Source organism: Cololabis saira, chromosome 18, assembly GCF_033807715.1.
Source record: "Cololabis saira isolate AMF1-May2022 chromosome 18, fColSai1.1, whole genome shotgun sequence".
Taxonomy (NCBI): Eukaryota; Metazoa; Chordata; class Actinopteri; order Beloniformes; family Belonidae; genus Cololabis; species Cololabis saira.
In genome coordinates this window covers 33,505,798-33,532,396 of record NC_084604.1, presented here as the reverse complement: position 1 = coordinate 33,532,396, position 26,599 = coordinate 33,505,798, and the positions used below count along the sequence as shown (strand labels likewise).

The following is a 26,599-nucleotide window of genomic DNA, read 5'->3' as shown; positions in this document are numbered from 1 at the left end:
TTTAAACAAATCTTTAAAATCAATACTCTTTATGGATACAAAACGGAAATGGACACATGAACTGACAGCCAGTGACCAAAGGGCCTTGCTCAACTGAACCACTTTTTCTTTTCTTTTCTTTTATGCTTTTCTTTTAGAAGTTCTGTGAAATGAAGTAATGGTAAAAACAGAACATTAGAAGGGGTAGGACTAGAAAAGTTTTTTGAAACTTCATCTTACACCCTTTCAAACAGGAAATATTTATCTACATATAGATTTGTCTCTTTAATTTGCTTTGTTTTGCTTATGGGTTTTTTTTCGGTATATACATTTTATGTATTCTGATTATTTTTTTGTTTTTGTTTTAACCTGTTTGAATAAATAATTAAACGAAACTAAACGAACATAAACTAAACGAATTTTACGGGCCTAGTAAAGATGCTGCCGGGTTACGATGTGACATCCACTGAAAGAGTTCTGATCTGTAATTATAGAGCTAATAGCACGATTAGATGATGAGCAGCGGGCAGGAAACTCCTGCCTGAGCCCACAGACAGTATAAACAATCGTCCCCTTCCAGAATAAACGCCGCCCCACGTGGGAGGCTGTAATTTGGGGTGAACGGGAGCGGACGAGAGATGAGTGAGTGGTGTTCCCAGAACCCTCTAATGGTATGAATGATTTACAGTAGACGCCACCTCTAAAGTGACATCACTTCCATGACCGGGCCGTGAACTGGGTAGTTGAACCGGACCCTCGGGGGGATCCAAATCACTACTAACAGAATTTTAATGTAGTATTTGCAAAGAAAGTAAGCACTGGTGCAGAACCGCTGGAAAGGAAATGGCACAGTTTAATTAAAATGTACATTTCTGGACAGAGATGGCAGAGAAATTGCCATGGCGACCTGATTCGGGATGGATGAGTGACGTAAATGTTTCCAGTTTCTACGGAAGAAATCTGGACCACCTGTGAAACCTCCCTGGCAGCATTTCCATCTGAGATATAAATAGACTAAAACATGGGGCCCAAATGATATCGTCCACAGGTTCCACGTCGGCCCCATGTGTCTCGCTCGCAGTGGTTATACAGGCACACGGATGATGAATGAGTATGGTCCCAGAGTGGGTGTCTTATAACCAGTACTCGAGTTGAGGGGGGATGGCTTCCCCCCTGAAATAAAAACGGTCAAAATCATCCCCCCTGTAAAAACTGCCATCCCCCCTTTCCATCCCTTATATCATTTCATCAAATAATGTGGTTTTACTGCTATTTCAACATTTAGAGTCATCACCAGAAAAATAACTTATTTGACAATTTTCACCTGTTTCAAGTACATTTTCACTTGAAATAAGTCGGAAAATCTGCCAGTGAGACAAGATTTATCTTCTTATTACAAGCAAAAAAATCTTGTTCCACTGGCAGATTTTTCTACTTGTTTCAAGTGAAAATCTACTTGAAACAGGTGGAAATTGTTGTTTTTTCCAGTGATGAGTCTTGTTTTAAGTGTAATGAGATTTTTTTTACTAAAATGAGACATTTTAACTAGAAATAAGACGAATATTCTTGTTAAGATTTTGAGTTTTTGCAGTGATCCATTTTACTTATCCTGTGAAGGACAGAGTCATATTGATAAGTTCAGAAAACTGTTTTTTATTGTTGTGTTTTGATGTATTTGATGTAAGCCCAGTGGATATTTAAAGCTTACAGAAGGCTGCATTTAACTGCTGCTATGTCATTCCTGCAGTATTTCTGCAGGTGTTTTGGTCACTGCTATTATTTGTAATATATTATATTATTTGTAATCAGCACAAATTATCTGTCCCCATATGATAAAATCCACCATCCCCCCTGATTTTGTTTTACAACTCGAGTACTGCTTATAACCACACAAGTGAGCCCAAGGGGGCCAATATGGAACCAGCAGTCAATACAGTAAGGGGGCCCGCTTTTCAGACCGTACATCTCAGATGTTGGCTGGCTCCGGAGTCATTTGATCTTGTAAGAGATGTTTAAGGCCAGTTGGTGCTGGTGAGCAGGGGCGTCAATTGGGTATGAAGGTACGGCAGCCGCCACACCTTGGCTTCAAGGGAAAATGTAAATGTTTGTTTTTTAAATACATTTATGGAATTACTCTGTGTCTATTTGTATTGATTATCCTATTACTTTTCATTTTTCATTTTATTCTTTATTTCATTCAAAAAACAAAACAATTTAATACAAACACAAATACAAATGTTCCTAACTTATGAATGAAACGGGAGCAGAAAGAAGAAGAATCTTATCTGATCTGCCCCTTTCACAAATAACATAAATTAATAATAAAAAAAAAAAAAAAAAAAAAATAAGTGAATAAAAACAACGAAAATAACATTAAAATAACATTAAATAAAATTACCACCGCCTACGGGTATGTCAATCAAACTCAACATTTTGATTATACTATATGTACTTAATACATATAGAATAACTACAAATGCAAATCAGAACAACATGATCGATTTCACTAGTTATTATACACTGCAAAAACTCGAAATCTTAACAAGAATATTTGTCTTATTTCTAGTTAAAATGTCTAATTTTTAGTAAAAAAAAATCTCATTACATTTAAGACAAGAGTCAAAATTTTCACTTGTTTCAAGTAGATTTTCACTTAAAATAAGTGGAAAAATCTGCCAGTGGAACAAGATTTTTTTGCTTGTAATGAGAAGATAAATCTTGTCCCACTGGCAGATTTTTCTACTTATTTCAAGTGAAAATTTACTTGAAACAGGTGAAAATGGTCAAATAACAAGTTATTTTTCTGGTGATGAATCTTGTTTTAAGTGTAATGAGATTTTTTTGACTAAAAATGAGACATTTTAACTAGAAATAAGACAAATATTCCTGGTAAGATTTTGAGTTTTTGCAGTGAGCGAGACTGCATTTGAAAAAGTTCAAATTTTCTTGACCACACAGATCAGCTACATAAACTTCTGTGATGAGTATTTGCTGGACGTGTTGATTGATACTCTAGTTAAGTTCTGTGACTCGTAACCTTGCCATACCTTAGCTTTGACTGAATTGACGCCACTGCTGGTGAGGTGGCTCTGGCCTTCAAATCTTATTGATACATGAGTGTAACGTGACCTGACGTGCAGGGCATCAATTGGGTATGGCAAGGTACGGCAGCCGCCACACCTTCAAGGGTTAAATGTAAATGTTTGTTTTTTAAATACATTTATGGAATAACTACAAATGCAAATAAGAACAACATGATCGATTTCACTAGTTATTATACACTGCAAAAACTCAAAATCTTAACAAGAGTATTTGACTTATTTCTAGTTAAAATGTCTAATTTTTAGTCTCATTTTTTTTTTTTAAATCTCATTACATTTAAGACAAGACTCAAAAACAACCATTTTCACCTGTTTCAAGTAGATTTTCACTTGAAATAAGTGGAAAATCTGCCAGTGGAACAAGATTTTTTTGCTTGTAATGAGAAGATAAATCTTGTCCCACTGGCAGATTTTTCTACATATTTCAAGTGAAAATGTACTTGAAACAGGTGAAAATGGTCAAATAACAAGTTATTTTTCTGGTGATGAATCTTGTTTTAAGTGTAATGAGATTTTTTGACTAAAAATGAGATATTTTAACTAGAAATAAGACAAATATTCCTGGTAAGATTTTGAGTTTTTGCAGTGAGCGAGACTGCATTTGAAAAAGTTCCAATTTTCTTGACCACACAGATAAGCTCCATAGCAGACTTCTGTGATGAGTATTTGCTGGACGTGTTGATTGATACTCTAGTTAAGTTCTGTGACTCGTAACCTTGCCATACCTTAGCTTCCACTGAATTGACGCCACTTTTGGCGGGTTTGTATGTATATATTTATGTATGTATGTGTATGCGTATGTAGGCGTATATATGTATATATATTAAATATAGCAATAATGCACATATATATGCCTTTGGTTTTTACCTACATGGTATCAATCATTAATATGTGTGCAGACAAGGTAAAAAAATAAAAATAAATAAAAAAAAAATGAATTGACGCCACTGCTGGTGAGGTGGCTCTGGCCTTCAAATCTTATTGATAAATGAGTGTAACGTGACCTGACGTGCTCTGAAATGGCTCACCATGGCAGGAGCAGCGATGCAGCCACGCTGAGTCCAGAGGAGACCGCCACAACGTACGCCACCGCCAGATTTGGAATGAACACCAGCATCACGGTGAACGGCATTATCCACTACAGAGACAAACAAGGTGGTAAAAAAGACGAGCTGTGCTTTATTGACTTCACATCAGTGTTTGACATCAGACCAGTCCTCTGAATTCTGTTCCTGTGATTAAGATGCCGTATGCTTCTAAATATATCCACAAGATGGCGCAAACATCCAATTTCAGCTGTGAGATGCCAAAACAACAACAGCATACTTACTGTAATGCCACAAAAAGCAGCGGTCTTCTTCCCGAACCTCTGCAGAAACCACTGCCACAAGGGAATGCTTATCACTGCAGAAACCTGCGTTGACGAGAGGAGACAGGTGATGTGTAGCACAATCCATCAGGGAGGGGGGATTATTTCCAATTCAGTAAGTTATAGATTTAAAAAAAATGTATTTATGGTAGCAAACGCACACTTTTTGAGCAGATTTATGAGCGTTAAATCCAGTGACTCACAAGGATGGTCAGCACAATGTTCTGGAAGTGGTCCCTCAGGTCGACAGCGTACGTGCAGAAGAGGACAAAGTTGCTCTGTACCAGCTGCAAAGATCACACATTACACATTCAGATATTCAGCAGCATCTTCTCTGTCAGCCGTGCACTGGGCTTGCTGTGAATGCCATGTGAAGCGACTGGAGGAGCTGCTGACAGAGTTTGGCTTTGAGTTATTTCTACTCCAAGGGTGGCAGTGACAACTGACACCTCATGTGAGATGATTTCAGGGAGAAATACGCAGAAACAGATCTTTTTACAAGACCTGGAACGTCTGCAGTTAATCTAAACGGCGGGAATCAGAGGTGTCAAATGTAACACGCATTAAGAACATGTTCAAAAGGGCCTCGCGACTGAAAACACGGTGTAATCCGCTGAGCTTTCAGTGAGCGCTCTTCGTCATTGATCAAATCAACATTGAGTGCCAGCAGTTCTCCCGCGCTGTCAGGATGTGGGACTGGCCCCGTTTACGGTAATGCTACGTGCCACGTCTGAGAAGTGCTTGGTAAATAAATGTACCTGAATGGCAACAGTGATGAAGAGGAAAGCAGCAGTCAGGATGAGGTACGGGCCGTGTCTCATCACCAGGATGAAAGCCTGGAGGAAAGAGATCTGCTTCTCCGTCTTTGGGGTGTACGGATCTGAAACACGTGGAAAGAACACATGAGTTTGCAGCATATCATATCACATAGTTTGACGCAACAGCAATAAGAACAAACACAAAGGGCAGATGTATATCTGTTTTAGGAGTAAAACTGTGGAACTCATTACACAACGACCTTAAACTAGCAAACTCAATAAAAGCATACAAGATATTATTCAAAGCAAATGGACACATATAAAGAAACTCAATAAGCAAACAAAGAAGAATGTACACATGCATGAGATGAAATGACAACCTAAATTGGTTTTGTCGGTTTCTTTAGCATCTTTTCACTTTCTGTTTTCAGAGCTATTATTATTATTATTATTATTATTATTATTATTATTATTATTATTATTATTATTATTATTATTATTATTATTATTATTATTATTATTATTATTAATATTATTATTATCATTATTATTGCTATTATTATTAATATTACTATTATTATCATCATCATCATTATTGTTATTATTACTATTATTATTATTTTGTGTAGACTTATGATACATCATCTGTTCTTTTTGTATATTCTATTTTGTTAAAAGGTGGGCAAGATAAGCTTTATGCTTCAAGCCCAGACCTTTTCGGTCAAAATAATCACAATGCTGACCAGGGAAAAACCTGTGTTATCTTGTTTGTTGATTTTTTTTTTGTGATTTTTATGTTTGTGATTGACCGAAATAAATATTAAAGGAGCTTGAGGCAGGATTGAGGCAGGATTTATGAAAAAAATTTGTATACGTTTTAAGTTTTCTAGTAATAATGTCAGATGAAGCGTTCTAAATCAAAAAGAATGAGCCCTCTAGTGTATCTGTCCGTTGCCTTGAACAGGCTGTGTGCTGCAAAATGTGCTGCAATTCGGGGGCTGAATTTCCCGCGCTGTCCTGCGGATGTGACGTCACATGATGCTGCATGCCCGTTCTCCCGTGCCGGCTTCGCTGTTGGCTGCAGTACCCCCGACGGCCGTCGTGGTGAAGGGTGGCGCTAGAGAGTCTCATTTCTTAAAAGGAGCCTCATGCTCCTTTAACTAACTAAATATCAGATAACACGAGGTGCAGGTAAGGCGATAGATCTGCTCGCTGGTTGTACTGGAACTGCCCCTGCATTGCAGTCGATGCTGTTTGTCCCCCTCAAAGGAGTCATTGATGGTACCATAAAGATGAGCGGATGAGAGCTAACATGTGCTGCAGTGCAATGCAGTGACATGGAGCCTGTTATTTAAAGGCCCTTTTCTGGTATGTGTTATTGCTGGTTCCCCTAAAACCAATTAACCTGACTTATATGTTTTTGGACTGTGGGAGGAAGCCGGAGAAAAGCTCGGGGGGGATATGCAAACTCCACACAGAAAACGCCTGCAGGGATTCAAACCAGGAATTTTCTTGACTGTGCAGCCTATAAATCTACACAAAAAGACAAATTAATTAAATGATAAATGCAGTATATGCACATTTACATTCAAAGAAGATATAGACTATAGTGGGATTTCAAAGAAAAAAGAAAAACTCCTGAAAACTGCTGTAAATGAATGTTCATCATCACACAAAAGGTAGATTTCTATGATGCAAAGAAAAGTATGCTGTAAACGTTTAATGTAGAAAACAGATCCAGAAGCGTCGCCTCCTCCCCTGAGTCCAGCCTTACTTATCCTTGGACTGACAAATCTAAATTTAAACCTCTGAGGAGTATTCTATGTGTTTGATCCTGGTTGTTATCAACAAATAGGCTAAAAAGCATCTGTGACAGTATGGTGGTACAACAGCATCATGGGTAACCGACTCTATCCTGCTCTATGTCTAATACTGAATAATAGAAGCATTGGAAAAACAATTGCTGCATCCAGACCGGTTCTTTGTCAGAGAAACATGTTCTTTTTTTAACAAAATGATGCCAAATTGTGCAAACATCAGAAGAGTTTGTAGTTTGGTTCAGTATCAAGAAACTAAAGTGGGCAGACTTTAAACATCTGAGGTAGAATGAAACAGAAAACACATCAAAGGAGGCTCTAAACTGCGGAGCAGCTTGAATCCTACATCAAACAAGAATGGGAGACAGGTAACGCAACACAGTAGTAAAGATGCTCCTAAGTGTATTGTTTTGAGGTGGGATGCTGACAACCCTTCATATGTTGTATTTCTGCTTACAATCAAAAATAAAGTTTAAAACATTTCACATCTTTCACACACGGTCCACCTCCGGTGGAGACAGCATCGCGTGGCTTCTGTTTTATTTTAGTCTGTTTTCATTCTCTTCTGAAATTTAAAATAAATATACATGTATATGCTCAAAGCTATTAGGGCCAAACTAAGAAAAAAAAAAAGGACGAAAATAAAGTCATAATAATATGAGAATAAAGTCGTAAAATTACGAGAATAAAGTCATAATGTTGTGAGAATAAAGTCGTAATATTACGAGAATAAAGTCGTAATATTACGAGAATAAAGTCGTAATATTACGAGAATAAAGTCGTAATATTAAATATATTATAAATATATAAATATAACTTCACAAGATGCTCAATATTCAACATTTTACTCACTCTTCCTGTTAGAGTTCTCATAAATTAACACTTTATTCTTGTAATATTACGACTTTATTCTCATAAATTACGACTTTATTCTCGTAATGTTATGACTTTATAATCGTAATTCTCGACTTTATTCTCGTAATGTTACGACTTTATTCTCGTACTATGACGACTTTATTCTCGTAATATTATGACTTTATAATCGTAATTCTCGACTTTATTCTCGTAATGTTACGACTTTATTCTCGTAATATTACGACTTTATTCTATTACGACTTTATTCTCGCAACATTATGACTTTTTTCTCGTAATTTCCAAATTTTTTTTGTCTTAGTTTGGCCCTAATACTCCGTCGTACAAAGCTCCAAAGGCAAAAAGTAATATCCTTTGTGTTAATAAGAAAGAAAAGCTTGTGTGTTGCCCTTTAAATGACTGATGGAGTATTTTCATCAAATGGATTAGCTGGTGAGGTGGGAAAATTCTGGGACCTGCTAAGAAAAGTCTCACCATCTCTCTCTTTGACTCCCAGGAACATCACGAGGGTGCAGATAATGAACACTCCTCCTATTACTCCAGCAGCTATCATGTACATCTCCTTCTGCAGAGAGAAAGAACAAACACACGGTAAGAGACGGCCTACATGTATCCGTCTCTTCTCACAGAGGCAGCACAACCAAGTCTATTCTGGGCCCATCCACAATCTTTAATTCATAATGTTCTCAAATGCCTAAAAAGTAAAAGCGCCTCATTTCAATTTAACACACTGTACCTCCACTAAGGAAACAAATCGCTCTTCTGTTTCTCTTTTTTTCATTCTAATTCATCTTCGTTCTGATTTATGTGATTTATTGCATGTGACTCTATATTGATTTTAGCTGTGCAACCTGCTGTGCACATTTTCACTGTGCAAATAGAAGCGCAAACAGGAAGAAACCTCAAGTAGATGCATGTCCATAAATACAGACATAACTGTTTAATGCCGTGCCTCAACAGGAACTGCTCTGCCTTAAACAACTTCTGTTTGTTTGCTATTTCCCCGTGTGGCGCAGCCCAGCGGTTCATCATTATTTATGCACATCAAACGCTCCCTGTTTCCGAGGGCAGACGGAGTTGGCCCAGACGGTGTGCCACCCTCAACCAGCGACCGCGGGGGGAATTTAGCGGGTGGCTGCAGATGGTTTGGCTTGGTCACCGTGTTGCCCTGATAGGGTTCACCCTAATTCCACTGGAAAAGAGCCATTTAGATCCCAAATAGCTGCGGTGATACTAAAATCCAGCGAAAGAAAGTTTCAAAAAGTCCCAAGATGGATGCAGCAGCAGCAGCACCGGTAGCAGTTGTGTTTATTCACAGCTCTGCAAACTGAAATGTGGACATGACTGTTTCCTATCATGTGTGCAAATGGAGTGGAGCTGAAGCCACACTGAAGTGAAGACAAATATTTCCAGTGCTGTAAATCTGGGCTGCCTTCACATGTTCTGGGTGAGACATGAATTAGGTCTAATGACTTGCAGATTGTAAAGATCCCCCGGTGCACTGGGGCTGCTTTTGGAGCCTGATGTGAGGGAGGAACCCCCTTTTGTGGTCAGAATCGGGGAGCCAGCTCAGGATGCCGGGTTCAGATATCAAACAGTGGCGTCTCCCTTCAATCCCACGGGTTACATGAGTTAAAACTTCAATGTATTTTTGAATGTCAGAACCTGCAGACAGTTAGAAATATGGAGCCAATTTGAACAATCCTCCTTTTCATTCAACATCTTTTTTTCTTAATCATTGTGTATTTTGGAAAAGTAAAGCACGTCGCAAGCTTCACCGCAGCTCTGAGTTCAGCGAGAGCGCTGATGACAGCCCTTGTTATTTTCAGACCAACTTTCTGCCCTTTTTTTTTTTTTTGCACACCTGGGCTCCCCGTTTGGCACAGAGACACTTACTGCATGTGACAGGTAGTCTTGGGAGCGCACCAGGCTCTTGACGATCTCTGCCCCGCTGCTGTTTCCAAGGTAACCGGCAGACATGTTATTTGTGGGGCAGTGCTTCAAAGTGTGAGCGCTGGCCACAATCTGGCCTTGGATGGCAGCGCCCAAAAGAGTCCCCAGCACCTCCATTGTCATTCCTGTCGTCACAAGAGCAAAGAACCAGCTCCAACGTTCATCACTTTTTACGAATTTTACAGTAAGTTCAAATAAGACTGAGTAAATATAAATGACCGTATTGGCCTGAATATAAGACGGGGTTTTTTGCATTGAAATAAGACTGAAAAAGTAGGGGTCGTCTTACATTCGGGATCTAAAGCGAATGCTGAATTTAACTCCCCAGGCCAAAGCGAACCCCTGTCACGAAGAAGAAAAATAAAAAATAGTATAAGAAAGAAAAGAGAAGAAAATAAGAGAAGAGATAACAGAAAGTGGAGAAACGTAGCGACAATCTGGAGAAAAGAGGGTGGAAGTTGGGCAGGTGAACCGGCAGCTGAGGAGAAGTTATAATGCAAACTTCAAGATAATGATTTCAAATAGTCAAAATAACATGCTTTTTCTCTCGAATATATTGTTATAATCATTTGTTTCAGATGTACTGTAATTATTTTCTGTATAAAAATTGAATTTGGTGTTCAAAAAGTCTTTCTTCAAACTTGAGTCTTGAAAAAGAGGGGGTCGTCTTATGATCGGGGTCGTCTTATATTCGGGACAATACGGTAATTGCAGGTGTAATGAACTTTCTGCAAATGAAAAGTGCTTACGATAGGCAGTGGCTGAGTCCCTTTCCTTCTGGTCTGTGCTCAGGAACATGGTGAGAGCAGAATAAGGCACATGGAAACACTGCAAGACATGGAGGCACTCAGTTATGGCATGAGTGAGAGAGAAATAATACACAACAGTACATGATCATTGATAATAAAGCTTCCCGTCTCTACAAAGAACATGACAGCAAAGTTGCATTTGACTAAACCAGAACCTCTAGGAAGGAGGCATTGCAGTCGGCTCAGACGAACCCATTGGGAGATGTTTGCCATCATGCATAGAGTTATATTCGGCAAAAAAAACAAATCCCGCTTGATACACCCGCTTTATACCCATGGTCAAGCACGTTGGAGGAAGGGTGATGATTTGGGCTTATTTTGCAGCCGCAGCACCAGGGCACCCTGCGGTCACTGAGCGGGTCATAAACTCCTCCATATACCAAAGTATTCAGCAGTAAAATATGAGGCCATGTGTCCAGAAGGTCCAGCTTGGCTGAAACTGGGTTATGCAGCAGGACAATGGTCCAGAGCACGCGAGCCGAACACACACAAGCTCCTACAATTATCTATGAACTGAAGCACCGATGTAAAACAATGTGAGCTAAGATTCCTGCACAATGATGTCAGGGGCGTCAATTGGGTATGAAGGTACGGCAGCCGCCACACCTTGGCTTCAAGGGAAAATGTAAATGTTTGTTTTTTTAAATACATTTATGGAATTACTCTGTCTATTTGTATTGATTATTCTATTACTTAATACATATAGAATAACTACAAATGCAAATCAGAACAACATGATCGATTTCACTAGTTATTATACACAGCAAAAACTCAAAATCTTTAACAAACAAAAATATGTGTCTTATTTCTAGTTAAAATGTCTAATTTTTAGTAAAAAAAAATCTCATTACATTTAAGACAAGACTCAAAAACAACCATTTTCACCTGTTTCAAGTAGATTTTCACTTAAAATAAGTGGAAAAATCTGCCAGTGGAACAAGATTTTTTTGCTTGTAATGAGAAGATAAATCTTGTCCCACTGTCAGATTTTTCTACTTATTTCAAGTGAAAATTTACCTGAAACAGGTGAAAATGGTCAAATAACAAGTTATTTTTCTGGTGATGACTCTTGTTTTAAGTGTAATGAGATTTTTTGACTAAAAATGAGACATTTTAACTAGAAATAAGACAAATATTCCTGGTAAGATTTTGAGTTTTTGCAGTGAGCGAGACTGCATTTGAAAAAGTTCCAATTTTCTTGACCACACAGATAAGCTACATAGCAGACTTCTGTGATGAGTATTTGCTGGACGTGTTGATTGATACTCTAGTTAAGTCCTGTGACTCGTAACCTTGCCATACCTTAGCTTCCACTGAATTGACGCCACTGAATGATGTTAGAATACAGGAAATGATGTCTGTGTGTGTATATACATATATTAAGTTTGGTTCTGAACTTTGCCTTAATTTTTGTTTAATAAATAAATAGACTAATATGTCACGTGTTGCAAATAGATTCCAATAGATGTGCTAAGAGCCAGGTGATGTTTTTATTATGTCATGATAAGTAAAACCTTAAAATTTTGACTTAAACTCTCCTTTTCAGATGTTCCGCTGAAAATGCAGATGCGGAGTTTGAGCTGTAAATATATCAACAGCAATCTCGGCATTTTCCATGTCGGCCAACCTCAGGTCTGTTTACTCCCTCCTCACCACCTCTCCCAGAGAATAGGCGAGCAAAGTCCAGCTTCACTTTGTAATTTACACAAGGGCTCAGTCAGCACTGCAGCCAAATGAGCATGCACAGCCACAACCAAAATAAATGCGGTGGTGAAAGGTTCTTTTTTTTTTTTTATTCCCACTTTTCAGTCATTGCGCGTACATAGCATGTCATTTATGGAGCCTTCACTGGATACAAACAAACTGGACCTCCGTCACTCTTGCACACAGATGGCGGTTAGGAGTGATTCATTTTATAGAAACTCGTTATCAGCTGATTGCATAAATGATGATGCTTTGCCTTCTAGCCTCTGTTTACTGACTGTGACCCTCTGAATAATGGCAGCTGCCCTTTTTTCAACCAAACTCTGCACAAATACACGGTCAGGGACAATGAGGGGCAGCTAAAAGAGGTAACGTGTATTTACCCGGCGAGAGGTTCCTGGCATGACTGACCATATACTTATCAAGTAGTTAGAACTACATGCCGTTACAGCTCACCACACTGCGGCTGCAGCCGTTTAAACGCTCTGCAGCACATGGTATATGGGAAACAACAAAGCAGAGCTGGAAGAGAGAAGGAAATAAGAAGAATGGAGCAGGCTATAATAACAAAATGCAATGCAAAGAACTGCACTTCCCCTTTGAGGTGAGAGGTCTATATGTTTCTGCGCTTTGATGTGCAACTCGTCTCAAAAATCAAAGCAGAACTCCCACCAAGGGCTTTCCAAGCCTCATCAAATTATTATAATCAGTCCCGTTTTATACGCAGCTATTTGCAAAAACATTTTCCGACTTTTAGTTCTTCATTATGTAACATGTTATCTGCAGATCGTGAGGCGCATGATTGAGGGGCTTTTATCTTCAGCTCGTCCTCTGCGCTGCAGGTGGAGCTTTTTTTTTTGGAATTTTTTAAATACCGACAGTCGCGGGTCACTCGAGCAGTGTCCAACAGAGACGTAGAGGTTCCGTTCAGAAAAACTGCTTTTAGCCATAACGCACTATCCATAAAGGGTAGTGCGTTATGGAATTCTATACCTGTACACATAAGGGAATGCCCCTCTTTAACAACTTTTAAAAACCAGATAAAAAAAGTGGCTCAGGGGTCAACAAATGTGTACACACACCTAATGTGTGTTTGGGCCTCCTCCTACCTACTAACTTTTTTTTAACATTCTCATTTTACTAATTGTACTTGTCTTTGTTTCTGTTTTCTTTTTCTTATTGCATTTTTACCTTTTCTGCTTTTAACACCTTACCAGCCTATATTGGACTACAGATGGAAACTAGCCTTGTGCTACAATCTGGCACATTTACATATGTATATACGTTCATCAATGTGCATTGTCCTGAGAAATAAATAAAGTAAAAGTAAAAAAAAAAGCCCTGCTGGGGTGTCTGGAGCTTGGAACAAGGATGTGACTGTTTTTCACATCTGGAGCAGAGACTCACCGTGATCATGGTTTGGTAGAGGCAGTAGAAGCCGAGGTACCAGATGAACCTGCCGTTGATGAAGGGAGGAACGAACCAGAGGTAGAAGTACGAGACCACGAGGAATGGAGTGCAACCCACCATCCTGTGAAAGTCAAACACAGGAGAAGAATGAGACGCAGGAAGACAAATTTGGTCCCGAACAAATTGATTCAGACGACCACCGGCCACAGAAGAAGGAGCGTTGTCATGTAATTTTCATAGCACTGGTAAAATCAGCCCTTTCTTCATGCCCAGTTGTCATGTGACCTTGATTTGGGGAAGAAACAGGCAACCAATATTTCAGCCCCACATGCATCAAAGTGAGGTCTAGACACAAACTATTGCAAATACACACATTCATGAATATACATAATGCACTCAAGCAAACACAGTGCTGTGATGTGCTTTTTTTTTCCCTTTTTCTTTTTTATAACTTTGAGCGATACAGTATACGGGCTATGTATAATTCATGAGTTTACAACTGCTGTGTATCATTATGGCTAAACCCAACGGCTGTGTGCCACAAAGAAAGAAGAAAAACAGGCAGGAGACCTGCGTGCAAACACCAATATATCATCCATGCTCTCTTTTCTGTCCTTTAAAGAATGTTTGTCATGTATTGAGACTGGGATGTCTACATATTTAGGGGGGGGAAAAAAAGACACGGATGGAATTTAGAGGGCTGTGACAAATCCCACAGAGGCCCTGACCTCTGACCTGGTCTGCAGTAGGGTAGAGAAAGTGTTAGAAAGATGCAAAGAGAGGCCAGCTACAGTCATTTTCTGGTATCATCCAGCACCGCAACCTCACTCTCCTCCTGATTGTTTGTTTCAAACAAAGGCGGCTGACAACGCTGGTGCTGCAGTATTGACCGCTTAGTCATGGGAGCGCTGAAAGGGCTTCGGGGGCCGGTGAATGGGACAGTTAGAACGTTCCTGCAAGATGATCAGGGAGAGGCAACAAAGGCGTATGTGCATAAACACCCACAGACATCCTCACGCATGCATGGAAACGCACTCACGCTCACACCTGTCCCACTATCCCAGTTCTGTCTTAATTAAAGTGCAGAGGACTAAAAATAAGCAGGTACTTACAAGTTCCTTCGGAAGGACTTTGAAAGCTCTCAGTTGATTTTTTCTTGAATGTACCGCTTTATAAAGTTCAGAAGGAACTACGGTACGTTTTTTGATCAGGTATGTTAAGGTCATAGTGGTTATAAGAAAGGGCTCTCCAGATTTAAAGATTCCCCTGCTATCATTGTCTTTCGCCGCACATTCTTCCTCTCTGAACCACAACACCCACAAACTCAGCTGTTTCTAGACGGTCAGCAAGTTCAATAAAGTCAGAGTTTGTATGAGGAGCTTTTAAAAGCAAACTGATGACGTGGTGTGAATGACTGGATTTTTTTTTAATGTATTTATTATCAGAATAGACAGATTTATTTATGCCAATCCTACACCAAAAAGGCAAGCAGATAATCTGCAAGAGGAAGACTAAAAATGAAAATTAAGAGAGGATTTGGTTATATTCACTTTGAAATGGTTATACCTTACACATATGCTCACCTTATCTTATCTTTTGACCTTTTTTCTCTTAATTACTGGTTGCTTAATTTTTGGTGATACATAAATGCTGATATGTATCTTTGAAAAATGTCCTTTGCCCCACAATGATCATAATCTGCGAGTCAAATATTGCACCTACGTATTTTGTTATTAATTTTAATAACCGATTCCATAATTTAACCCCTAAAATGGAAATGCATTCCTTCATTTTAAACATATTTTTTTGGGGGAAAAAAGATAACACAAAAGATAACTTCAACTACTCTCAAGTAAAACATTGTATTAAAGTTTTGAGGATCTATCAGGGTTCTTGTAGCAGATTCTGCCAGATTCTGCAGACGTAAAACCCAAATGTAGGAGAATCAGGGGCAGGAATCATAAAATAAAGTCCATTAAAAGTTAACCAAAAGCGCTGCAGGGGCAGGATGACCAAAACCAATACGACTGTGATCAGATTAACAACGTGAAGGAATTCACGCAAGGAGCAGGACGGACAAATGATGGACAGAATGACAACAGACCAGCAGGGGAAGAAAGAAAAGCAAGACAATATACATATAATAAAGAATAGACTCAAGGGGCTGACGAGACACAGAGGTGAGCAGTCAGGACAGAGGACTACAGGAGAAGTCAAACCTAAACCAGTGTACGTACAACACACTTCCAAAATTAAGACAGGAGGTAAAGCCACTGGTTAACACAGAAAAGAGCAGATAGGGCCGAGATAAAAGTAAAGAGTCTGCGGGGTAAGGTAAGAAAGATCAAGACTAATCTAAAGAAACAGAAGATGAAAAATGAAACCACAGAGGAAAGCAACAAAACACAAAATATAAAGCAAAGGTCACAGGAAAACTAACCTAAACCCTTAAGGCTGAATTATACTTCTGCGTCAAAACGACGCCGTGTCTACGGCGTGTGGTTTTTGTACACGCAGAGGACACGCCGTCACATGCGCCGTCAGTGACGTGCACCTCCCGAAAATTGTAACTACGCGTCGAGGAGACGCGGACCACACGCAGACAGAGAGGGCTGTGATTGGTTCGTTTGAAAGCGAAGCATTTCCGGTTTCCGGTTTGAAGCAGTAGTGAACTTCCAGGCCTTTTTTTTCGTTTATGTGTGATTTTTTTTGTTTTTGTTTTTTGCACAATAGCTGTCCTTATTTCTTTGATTTACTGTGACCGGAAAAAGTCGGATAAACCATTCAGAAAAAGATCGCTAACTAGTGGCCGCGGGGGGTACTGCACCGCGACCAAATGGAGAGACGGAGAACTCTGAACGATTCGTGACGGTGTCACGGGTGCGCCGTGTGCTCTGCGTGTGTGTGACGCAGAACCATACCCGCACCTTTAATCACGGCCGATTTATCATAACTGGTTTTATATAGTACACCATTAGTACTTTAAATTTAGTTAGAAGAATGTTTATTTTATATGCATTTGTGAGAAGGTTATCAGCTCTGTACTCAACTAAGGATGTGAAATGTCTACCTTCAAAATAAATGACTTTTACATGAAGAAACGCAATACTGAAACTGTTTAGCTACCTCTGCAGACCGTCTCATTCAGACCCGACACAACATATTTGTGCTTTTACCTTTTCAAAAGGCATTAAAAAAGAAATTTCTTCAGACATACAGACTTTATCCATTAAAAAAGAAAATATTACATAGACAGCAGAGGGTTCAAACTCATGATTTGACTGTAATAGTTGTATTGTGTTCATCATGTCTTCAGATTGATATCTTATGGTTTCTTTTTTTCAGACAAAGTTCCGACTTCTTACCGTCCGTCTGACAGTTTCGGCGGTTCTCCCGCCCTTCTCAGAGAGTCAGGATCCCGCCTTCCTCAGAGAGGAAGGACGGAAGGTAAGAAGTCGGAACTTTGTCTGAAAAAAAGAAACCTTAAAGGAGCATGAGGCAGGATTGAGGCAGGATTTATGAAAAAAATTCGTATACGTTTTAAGTTTTCTAGTAATAATGTCAGATGAAGCGTTCCAAACCCAAAAGAATGAGCCCTCTAGCGTATCTCTCCGTTGCCTTGAACAGGCTGTGTGCTGCAAAATGTGCTGCAATTCGGGGCTGAATTTCCCGCGCTGGGCTGCGGATGCGACGTCAAATGACGCTGCATGCACGTTCTCCCCGTTCTCCCGTGCCGGCTTCACTGTTGGCTGCAGTACCCCCAACGGCCGTCGTGGCGAAGGGTGGCGCTAGAGAGTCTCATTTCTTAAAAGGAGCCTCATGCTCCTTTAAGATATCATGATTTGACTGTTTTTTGTTGAGAAGTTAGGCTGATGAATAAAACGGTTTTGTAGATAACTTCAAATTTTCCAGAAAAAAGTCTGATTTTAGATTTTCTTTTAGAAACAAGGGGCTTAATGGGTATATATTTATTAGTATGGCCTACTTGGGCCATGAGACCAGTCAAAAACAGCTGTATCTTATGTAAGAGTAAATTACACTGTTTTTTTTTTAATGTATTTTAACATGATATTTTTTACTCCTTTTAAATTGAGTAAAGTAAAGATTTTTGCTACTAATGGACACCTCATATACTGGTCATTTTATTTTAATAAATGCTAACACCCACAGCCACTAACATATCCCCTAGCTATCGTTCTCTAATACTGACAATCTCTAAAAACTGCTCTCACAAGCTTTTACTTGCCAAGTTGACAGCGCCTTGCGGCAATCACGACTGATAAACACAGCAGCCCCCACGGGGGCATTTTGGGGCCAAAAACTCCATCCTCAAGAAGCCAGCAGCGATACAAATCACTTAATGTCTGCCTTTCGGATGTGCCAGCTTCCTGCTGAATGGACAGAGGGGGCTTTCCAGATATGATAAAAACCCGGGGAGTGTTTGTACTCTCGTGACAGATACTGTTCAACACACCCTAAAAAAAATATACTAACACAAACACGCGAGAGCGTTACACATCTCCAAGTTCTCAGGGGTATTTCAGCTGATATAACATCAACATCTGTCTGAAAATGAATGTGGCCGGCTGGCAGCAGCAGATTTGGTGCCTCTCCAGTACTGTCAGCTTCTGTGTAATCTGTGCTTTATATTACAGCTCACAGTAAATACAGCCCAGAGTGCCGTACTCGTGTGTTCAACAAGACGTATACTGCACACACATGCTCAGCAGCTTATAAAATGATTTTTTGAAAATAGGGATTAACAGGAATGCTGATGGAGTCGTCATATAATCCACATTTAGAGAGTCAGATTTAAAAACGCACTCGGAAAAAGCAAAACGTAGTCAAGTGGCATGGTGAAGATCATAGAAGAATGCAGAGGAACTTCCTTGTCTCTTGTTGTCTGGGATCAAAACGAGAAAAGGCAGGCTTGGTGACAACTGCCTGTAAAAATAACTAGAGGGAGCGTCAGCGACAACAAAGCACATTTCATTTGTCGCAATCCTCAGGTGTGAGTCTTAAGCTGACGGATCATCCCAAAAACTAAAGAAAACCGCCTCGTTTTTCTTGCCATACTCCGCAAACATGAGCGTTATGCAGAAGCTATAATTACTTGTGAGAGCAAACAAAATAAAACGTGCCTCATAATCCACCGACAAATCACGGTATTTCACAGAAGTGTAGCTGGAAGGATACAGACGCTATTTACCATGGAAACCACAAATCTCTTGACCTAAGCTTTAGTTTTGGAAACCTTTTTACTTCTTTTTTTTTTTGGGGTGGCTTTCGAAATGACTTTTAAGAAAGAGGAAATATCATAATGACAGTTATGTAATACAATCTTAACTTGCTATTTGGACATGAAAATAAAATGCTAGAAGAAAAGTTGTTGCCATAGTTTGGAATTTGTGAGGTCTTTCTTCAAATTTGCTGCCTGACAATAAAATTACTTTAGACTAATTCAATTCAAATTTATTTATATAGCGTCCATTACAACACAAGTTGTCTGTAGACAATTTCCAGAGACCCAGAACATGACCCCCGAGCAATTATAAGATAAACAGGTTGTAAATCTTCATTTTATTTTAGTTCTGTCAAGAAAAAAATCTCTTGCAAGCAGGGAGCTCACCAGGGCATAAGTCTGCCGATCTTGGTCCATCTGCTCTTTGTGATGAAGAAACCAACAACTGGGTCGGTCACAGCGCCCCAGGCTTTACCAATGAACAACACCAAGGAGGCCTGGAAGGCGTTGATCTGCAGAGGAAAACGGGGAATAATCTGAATTCAGGGTCTTTGAAGGAATAGATAATCTATATGCATAAACGCTTCCTTTTACACCTTTACACACTCTTTTACTTCGAAAGAATTTACCTGGGCAACATCAAGCAGGTAGATCTGCAGGAAGAAGGCTGTGGCGCTGGAAGCCACCTCCTTGGGTGCCCCACCAATGGCAAAACACAGTTTGTTGCATAATGATAACTTCTGGCTCAGGTCGGTCTGATGGTGGAGATTAGAAAGGAGATAGGAAAAGTGCATGTTAGACAGCAAATCTAAAAAAAAAGAAGAAAAAAAGGCACTGCAGGTCACAATTCTCCTTTTTTGAATTGCAAATATTTTCACGGAAACTCATTTCTCCCTGAAAGAAGCTCTACAGGTGAAGTCTCTGCAGTTTAAACAAGACAAGGTGTGGTCTCACTATCACAGAAACACACACGGACGTATTTTCAAGAAAACGCGATTCCAAATACATAAACACTTGTTTCGAGCCTAAAAATGTGTGGATGCATAAATGCACAAATATCCACATGCGTTTCACCAGAGTCACAAAGCTGTGCAAATGTATTATTCTGTTTTATTTTAAATTTCAACTCCCATAACACCCTTCTGTGAGCCTGATTTACACTTCCATTTTTAGCCATGAGTTTAAGCAGACATTCATTCAGCATTTAAAAACACTGATTGGGATCTGATGAAATGGATACAGCCGTTAAAAGCCGTTAAACAGGAAAAAACAACCACAATTTGATGTGTAATGAAACATGAATATCATTAAACAATCTTTATGATCTCAAAATGTTGGATCTCTCTGTACGGTAAAATTGATAACATCTTCTAAAGAAGTCAGCTACCATGGTGCATGACTGCAATTATATTTACAGCACCAGCAGTTAAACAAGACTGTGTCAAAAAAAGCCAATGATGAAGTTAATAATACACAATAAAAGAAGAAAAAACATCAATAGTAGATTTTTTATGTTTGTTTGTTTGTTTTAAATTACATTTGTATGCATGTAGGCCCAGGTGTCGCCTTCACCAGATGATAGCCTTTAATAGTGGTGATTCCTAAACCTAACCAACACACCAAATAAACACAAACAAAATACGGGGAAGTGATAAATAAAGCGTCAGGGATGTCTCGTTCTTTCATGTTTACTGAGAAATTGTTGGTATAAGTTAGGAAATGTTATCTTTTATGTTTGTTTATGTTTGTTTTCTCTTTTTTTTTTACTTATTTCAGAAACAGGAAGTTGATTAAAGAATTTGTCTTTGAGTGATGATTAAGTGTTAACAGCAGATTATGTCACACCGATAAGCCCATTCTGAAACTTAAAACAGATCTGTGACTCATAGATAAGTAACTTTTGTTGTCATATGTGCTGGCGTTATCCCTAAAATGCTCCTAAAATAACTATTTCATTTAACAATCTACTGCCTCCGCTGTAATATTTGTTCCACTCCAAAAAACAAGATAAAAAAATCTATTTGTGACAAATTGATCCAAAATAGACCCTTTAGTCACGTGGTCTCTGTGCATTTGGTCTCTCTAAATGACAGGTTTCTCTAGATGTACATTTATAAGCGTGTGTGTGTGTGTGTGTGTGTGTTCGTGCGTGCGTGCGTGCGTGCGTGCGTGCGTGCGTGCGTGCGTGCGTGCGTGCGTGTGTGCGTGTGTGTGTGTGTTAAAGGATCAGAGGGAGACCCCCTGATTGCTGTTTGCATTGTGGTCTATGGGTGCAGACACTGAGGCTGACGGAGGAGCCGGAGAAACCCACGGAGCCATTAACAGCTCCGTTTCCTTCCTCAAACTCTGCTAAAACCATTACGCATGAGGCGGCGTGTGTGTTTGTGCACGTGCGTGTGTGTGCATATGTGTACCGAGGGCAAGCGTTCATCTGCAGGCATGAATAGGAGGAGACACCGCAGTCTGGGGAGCCCAATATTTACAACTCACTCAGAGGCTGTGCGAACACACCAGGCTTTGCCTTTCTTCTCCCCGTGTGTAACCCCAGCATCCCACACACACACACATACACACAAAAGAGCATCACTCCCCATCCAGCGCTCAGGACTGGTTGACAGCTGCTCCCTTCATAGCTATGTGAAAGAAGGACATCACCAAAGTAACCGCAGCCCAGACCGACACTGTTATTATCCAGCTCAGGTTTTCTCTTCCTCCTTCTTTCGCCCCATCAAAACATGCAGGGCTGGAAGAACGACAATTACCAGGAGAGAACTGTGTAATTATTCAATCGCAAGACAAGCGGGTCAGAGGTAAGTAAAGGGTGCACGGCGGTTCCAGCTTCCAAACTCTCCCTTCTCCCACTCTCACTGCAATTATCCCTAATTGGGTAGAAGAATCAAAGTCTTCGGTGTCTGCAGAGTGCTGCTTAACTGATGATGTGCAGAAATACTCTCCCTGCCTCGCTCTAAACACTTTTTCTTTCCCACCAAAATCTTACACTCAATCTTTCATTACTGAGTTCTCATCATCAAAGGGGATAAACAGGATATCCCCTCTGCTGTTGTCTGGCTGCACAGACAAAAAGCACATCTTGCACATCTTGTACATCTTGTCACAAACACACACACACATACATGTGCTGATGTACAGAAACAACAGCTCAGAGCGACGCAAATGTCTGCAGAGCTCAGACACACAAGGGACGAGCACAGATAAAATTAATCTCTGACGCTGTTAATCCTAATTTTAATGAGGACTGAGGGTGATTAAACAACGCAAGAGGAGAAAAATATTTCGAAAATTAAACTTCACTGATTAAATGAAAGACTTTCTGCCAATTCTGGGCATCCGTGCCAGCGGTTTTGATCCCTTTGCTCATACTCTGGCGAGAATTATTACAGTCAAATGTCAACAATAGCCTTGTGACGCTCATGAAAGTCATTTACTGCCTCACTCAGAAGAGATCCGTCTGCACTGGACTCAGGGAGAAAATGTTATTTACAAAAACTGAAAACGATCAATTATGTCTAATTAGACATCCTACTAAGGTACACAAATAGTTTCCACAATACACAAAGGCTTTATCTCTGATTTTACCATAATTATTTTGCACACAACTTGCACATGTTTCGGAAATATAAACTGCAAACGTCTATGAATCAAATGTTAGTTTGTTTTTTGTCTATGTAACGTCTATGTAGCCAGGAAGGTCTGTCGACAGCTTTGGCACTAAGATACGCAACATGGGATCTATAAGCAAATGTTTTTGCAGTTGATGTTCTGCTTTTTGGCATGTTTGGTTAAACTCTCAATGCTTGAAAAGTAGAAAAAATACAATCTCCTCTTAGTCCTCCTGCTGTGACATTGTCCATCGAGCCTGAGTGAAAACAATCAGTCAGATCCAGGTGCAGTCCCCAGCCGGTGTCAATCGCTGCCATCGCTACAGCTGCTCTCATTAGGAGGCAGAGCTGAAGCACAGCGGAGAGGGACGCGCAAGTCAAGCCAAGTACCGTATTTTCCACACTATAAGGCGCACTGCATTATAAGGCGCACCTTCAATGAATGACATATTTAAAAACTTGTTCCATATATAAGGTGCACCGTATTATAAAGCGCACTAAATATATGGTAAAATACCGTACTATAGTGGCTGGGGTTGAGTTACGTATCTACCCGATGGAGCTGCGCTACAGGAAATGCTACAAAATCCTACAGCAAATGCAAAAAAAAAACAAGAAGAAAAGTACTGTATGTCAAACTTTATTAACAAAATAAAAACCAGCTTTGCTCAGTCTCGTCAAAGTCGCCATTATGCGAGTCAGCGTCGCTGCTGTTGTCTTGAACGTCTGTGACGATTCCTGACGTTTTTAGCGCCATTACTTTGGCAACACCAACTACATTACCCACAATCCCCCTGACTACAGTAACAGAAATTACCGTAATGGTCATATATAAGGCGCACTGCATTATAAGGCGCACTGCCGTTTTTTGGGAAAATTAAAGGCTTTTAGGTGTGCCTTATAGTGCGGAAAATACGGTACACGTTTTTTCAAGCTTTAGAAGGATCCAGTAGTGTAATACTATAAATATTTGGACATAACTTCACAGTATCTCAAAGCAAATTGTGACATTTGCTCAAAATAAAAAAGTATTTTATTTTTGGAGATTAAAACTATTTTTCACACGCTTCAGCACAACCTTTTTTTTTTTTTTTTTTAATAATTTGCCCATGCCTCCACTAATGTACACGTCTTTTCATATAAACTGGTTTTATGAATTGGAGTGGAACTGAGTGGTTTACTGTTACCAGCAAAACAACTGATGAAGAGATAAGGAATGTTGGCTTTTCACTTCTGAGATACAGTAAGATTTCAAGTTGAAGTTTGGTTAAGATCAGATGTGGAGATGATAAGTCAGGAGCTGGATGACTCTACCTCGAGCCGAGCTTTGACATATAAAAATTGTCAGGTTATGGGGTGGGGGGTCTGTCAGCTGTGGCTCTATACGTCCAAATATATGTGTCTTTATCAGATGGGGTAAAACTTGTTACTCAGTAAACATGAACACAGAGTATACAATATGGGGTAGAGTTTGTGAGATGGTTTATTTTGAGGTAAGCCACAAACATTTCTTCACCCTAACCATGTGGTTTCCAAAGTCTAAACCTTACAAAACAATAAGTGAAAGCAAAAGTTAACAGCGGGTGAAAAAAGTTTACTTCTGAGAGAATGAGGGTTTTTGAACTCCGTCACCCTCCAAATGCCTCCAACTGAGGACTTTTTTTAACCTGTTTACAACAGTTTCACAGAATGTTTTCACAAAATGCATAATGAACCAAGTTCAGCGGATTAATAAATTTGGTTTATTTAATTTGAATAGTTCATCCAAGTTCAGCTCATTCAGCATCAATGATTTATAATCATAACACATAAAGGTATTTGTTGTTTCAAAAGTCAAACTCGTTAACTGGAGGCGTTAACTCGACCAGAAAGTGTAGCATATTTGATATAGGTTTGGCAAGAGGAACAAAACTTGCAGAGCCGGTTATATTTTGTGATGTAATGTTGCTTCCAGTGAGTGACTAATTATCTCAGGATTGTGATGTGACAGCATCTGAAAAACTTTCAGCAAACTGTGGTATCGACTTTAAAAAAAGGGACAATAGAAGATCTGCAGGCTGTTCTGTGTCCGCTTTCGCTGGCTTCAGTCAACAGCCTGTAGGCCATGTGCGTGTGAGAAGCATCAACCTAAGTATGCAGCTTCTCATACTACAATCAGATAATAATATACCCAGGTGGCAATGGCATAATCTCTTTTAAATAATACAAGATATAAAGAAACAACTACATGAGAGGGGGATCCATGTTATTCACCTATCGTGAGTAAGTTATCCCTTTCTTGTTTCCAAACAGTTCTCTATATCGTCTCCTGACATTGCTAAAACTAATCAAAAGCCAAGATTAAGGCTTCATCAATGGTATCCCCTTTAAAATGAAAACAATTATCTTCCAGACACCGAATCCACAGTCTGAGGGATTACCGCTCAAAGGAAAGCAATAGAGTTGATTACAGCTAAGCAATTTAATGTCACCTTTTTCCTAATCCATCCAGTCAAGTCAGTTGCAGTCAAACTAATCTACAGAAACACCAGATGGGAGCATCAGATCTCAGCTGCTATTACGTCCAACACCTTAAGGACTGTCAAAGCTACTATCTGTGTGTTAAAGTGCCAGTGTCAGATGACAGCAGACAGCAGAGCAAAAAATAAACCAAAACAGATGGTCTTACCTGCTGAGAAGCTTTGGGAAACAAGGGCTCACTGGGCTTGAGGAGCTTCCCCCCAGAGCTCTGCACTCCCCTCTCTCCTTTGGTCATGGCTGAGAGGCTGTGTGTGAGACGGCAGCCGTACGGTGTGTGTGAGGCAGTGATGAAGTGAGTGTGACTGTGACTCCTCGTGTGAGCCAGAGTAGCCTGCCACTGGGTGGTGCGTGTCAGAGGCTGAAACTGGATGTGGCTCTTGCTCCGGGTGTGTACTTGGGGCGTGTGAGTGAACGCTCCGGAGGCAGGGAGCTCCTCCTGGTCCTCTGTGGCAACTCTGCTGCTTTCTGCCTCCATTCACATGCTGTTGTGCTCTGGAATGAAGCCAGGAGGTATAAGGGCAAAGTGGGGCAGAGCCACAAACACACACACACAGTAAATACAATTCACCTGCTTTTTTAACAAGAAATCACTGAAATCACTGAGCTCTTTGGATGCTTATAAACACACGCAAATGGGGCAGTGCACGAGAATACATGAGTACAGATGAAGGAATATGCACCAGGAAAAGACACTGAATATGAAGCAACCTTTTTAGGTAAAAAAATAGTCTGCAAACAAGATCCCAGATCGTCTCCACCTGACATGATTGCTGAGCTGCTTTTAAGACAAGACAGGGATGCAGATCTAACCATGTCCCGTGCAGGAGTGTGTTGTCTTCCCTCATCCTACTACCATCGTAAGTGCATCCATCCATCCTGTGCACGCTCAACAACAACACTGAAACATGCAGGAAAGAACGGCATCGCCGTACCAGCGGGATGATTGATGGGGAAGCAGCTTGTTTTGGAGATCCTCCCGTCACTCTCTCGGTCGGTCGGGCCGGCGGGCGGGATGAGAAGGAGACTGCGGAGGATGGAGAGATGAGAGAGGTGTGCGCGTCTCCTGGCCCCGGCGGTGCGTTAGGACGGGAGTGCGCCCTGCAGCGGCCGCGGCGGCGCATGCAGGACACGCGTGTGCGCAGAGAGAGAGGACCGTATGGAGACGGTCACCCAGCAACATCATCACATGTTGTTCTGTCTTGTCATCACTGCTGAGTTGCAGAAAAACTAATGGAGAAGGAGTCGGGGACTAACTGGTGTTGAACCGCTATGTAATGGTTATCACTTGATCAGACTGTTATTAAATATACTAATATATGTTTTTTGAATTCAAATCTTTTAAAATGTTTTGATATTATTGCTTTAAAAACTGCCCTTATAATGTATAAAGCATGCAATCAACTCCCTGGAAATATCCAAGTGATGTTCTTTCATTCTGTATTTC

At 40.1% G+C, this 26,599-nt stretch overlaps 1 protein-coding gene across 1 annotated transcript in view; it reads right to left on the bottom strand.

Moving 5' to 3' along the window:
* mfsd2b (MFSD2 lysolipid transporter B, sphingolipid) overlaps nt 1–26,265 on the bottom strand; it is a 30,442-nt gene extending 4,177 nt beyond the window's left edge. Inside the window, exons 1-12 of the mRNA XM_061707097.1 lie at nt 26,088–26,265; nt 25,304–25,647; nt 19,645–19,770; nt 19,403–19,527; nt 13,771–13,894; nt 10,600–10,678; nt 9,794–9,975; nt 8,372–8,462; nt 5,208–5,329; nt 4,653–4,736; nt 4,411–4,494; nt 4,109–4,218 (exon numbers count right to left, since the gene is read on the bottom strand). Of these exons, the coding sequence (XP_061563081.1) occupies nt 4,109–4,218; nt 4,411–4,494; nt 4,653–4,736; nt 5,208–5,329; nt 8,372–8,462; nt 9,794–9,975; nt 10,600–10,678; nt 13,771–13,894; nt 19,403–19,527; nt 19,645–19,770; nt 25,304–25,630 (1,454 nt within the window). The 5' untranslated portion in view covers nt 25,631–25,647; nt 26,088–26,265. The remainder of the gene's footprint in view (nt 1–4,108; nt 4,219–4,410; nt 4,495–4,652; nt 4,737–5,207; nt 5,330–8,371; nt 8,463–9,793; nt 9,976–10,599; nt 10,679–13,770; nt 13,895–19,402; nt 19,528–19,644; nt 19,771–25,303; nt 25,648–26,087) is intronic.
* Between the last annotated feature and the right edge of the window lie 334 nt (nt 26,266–26,599).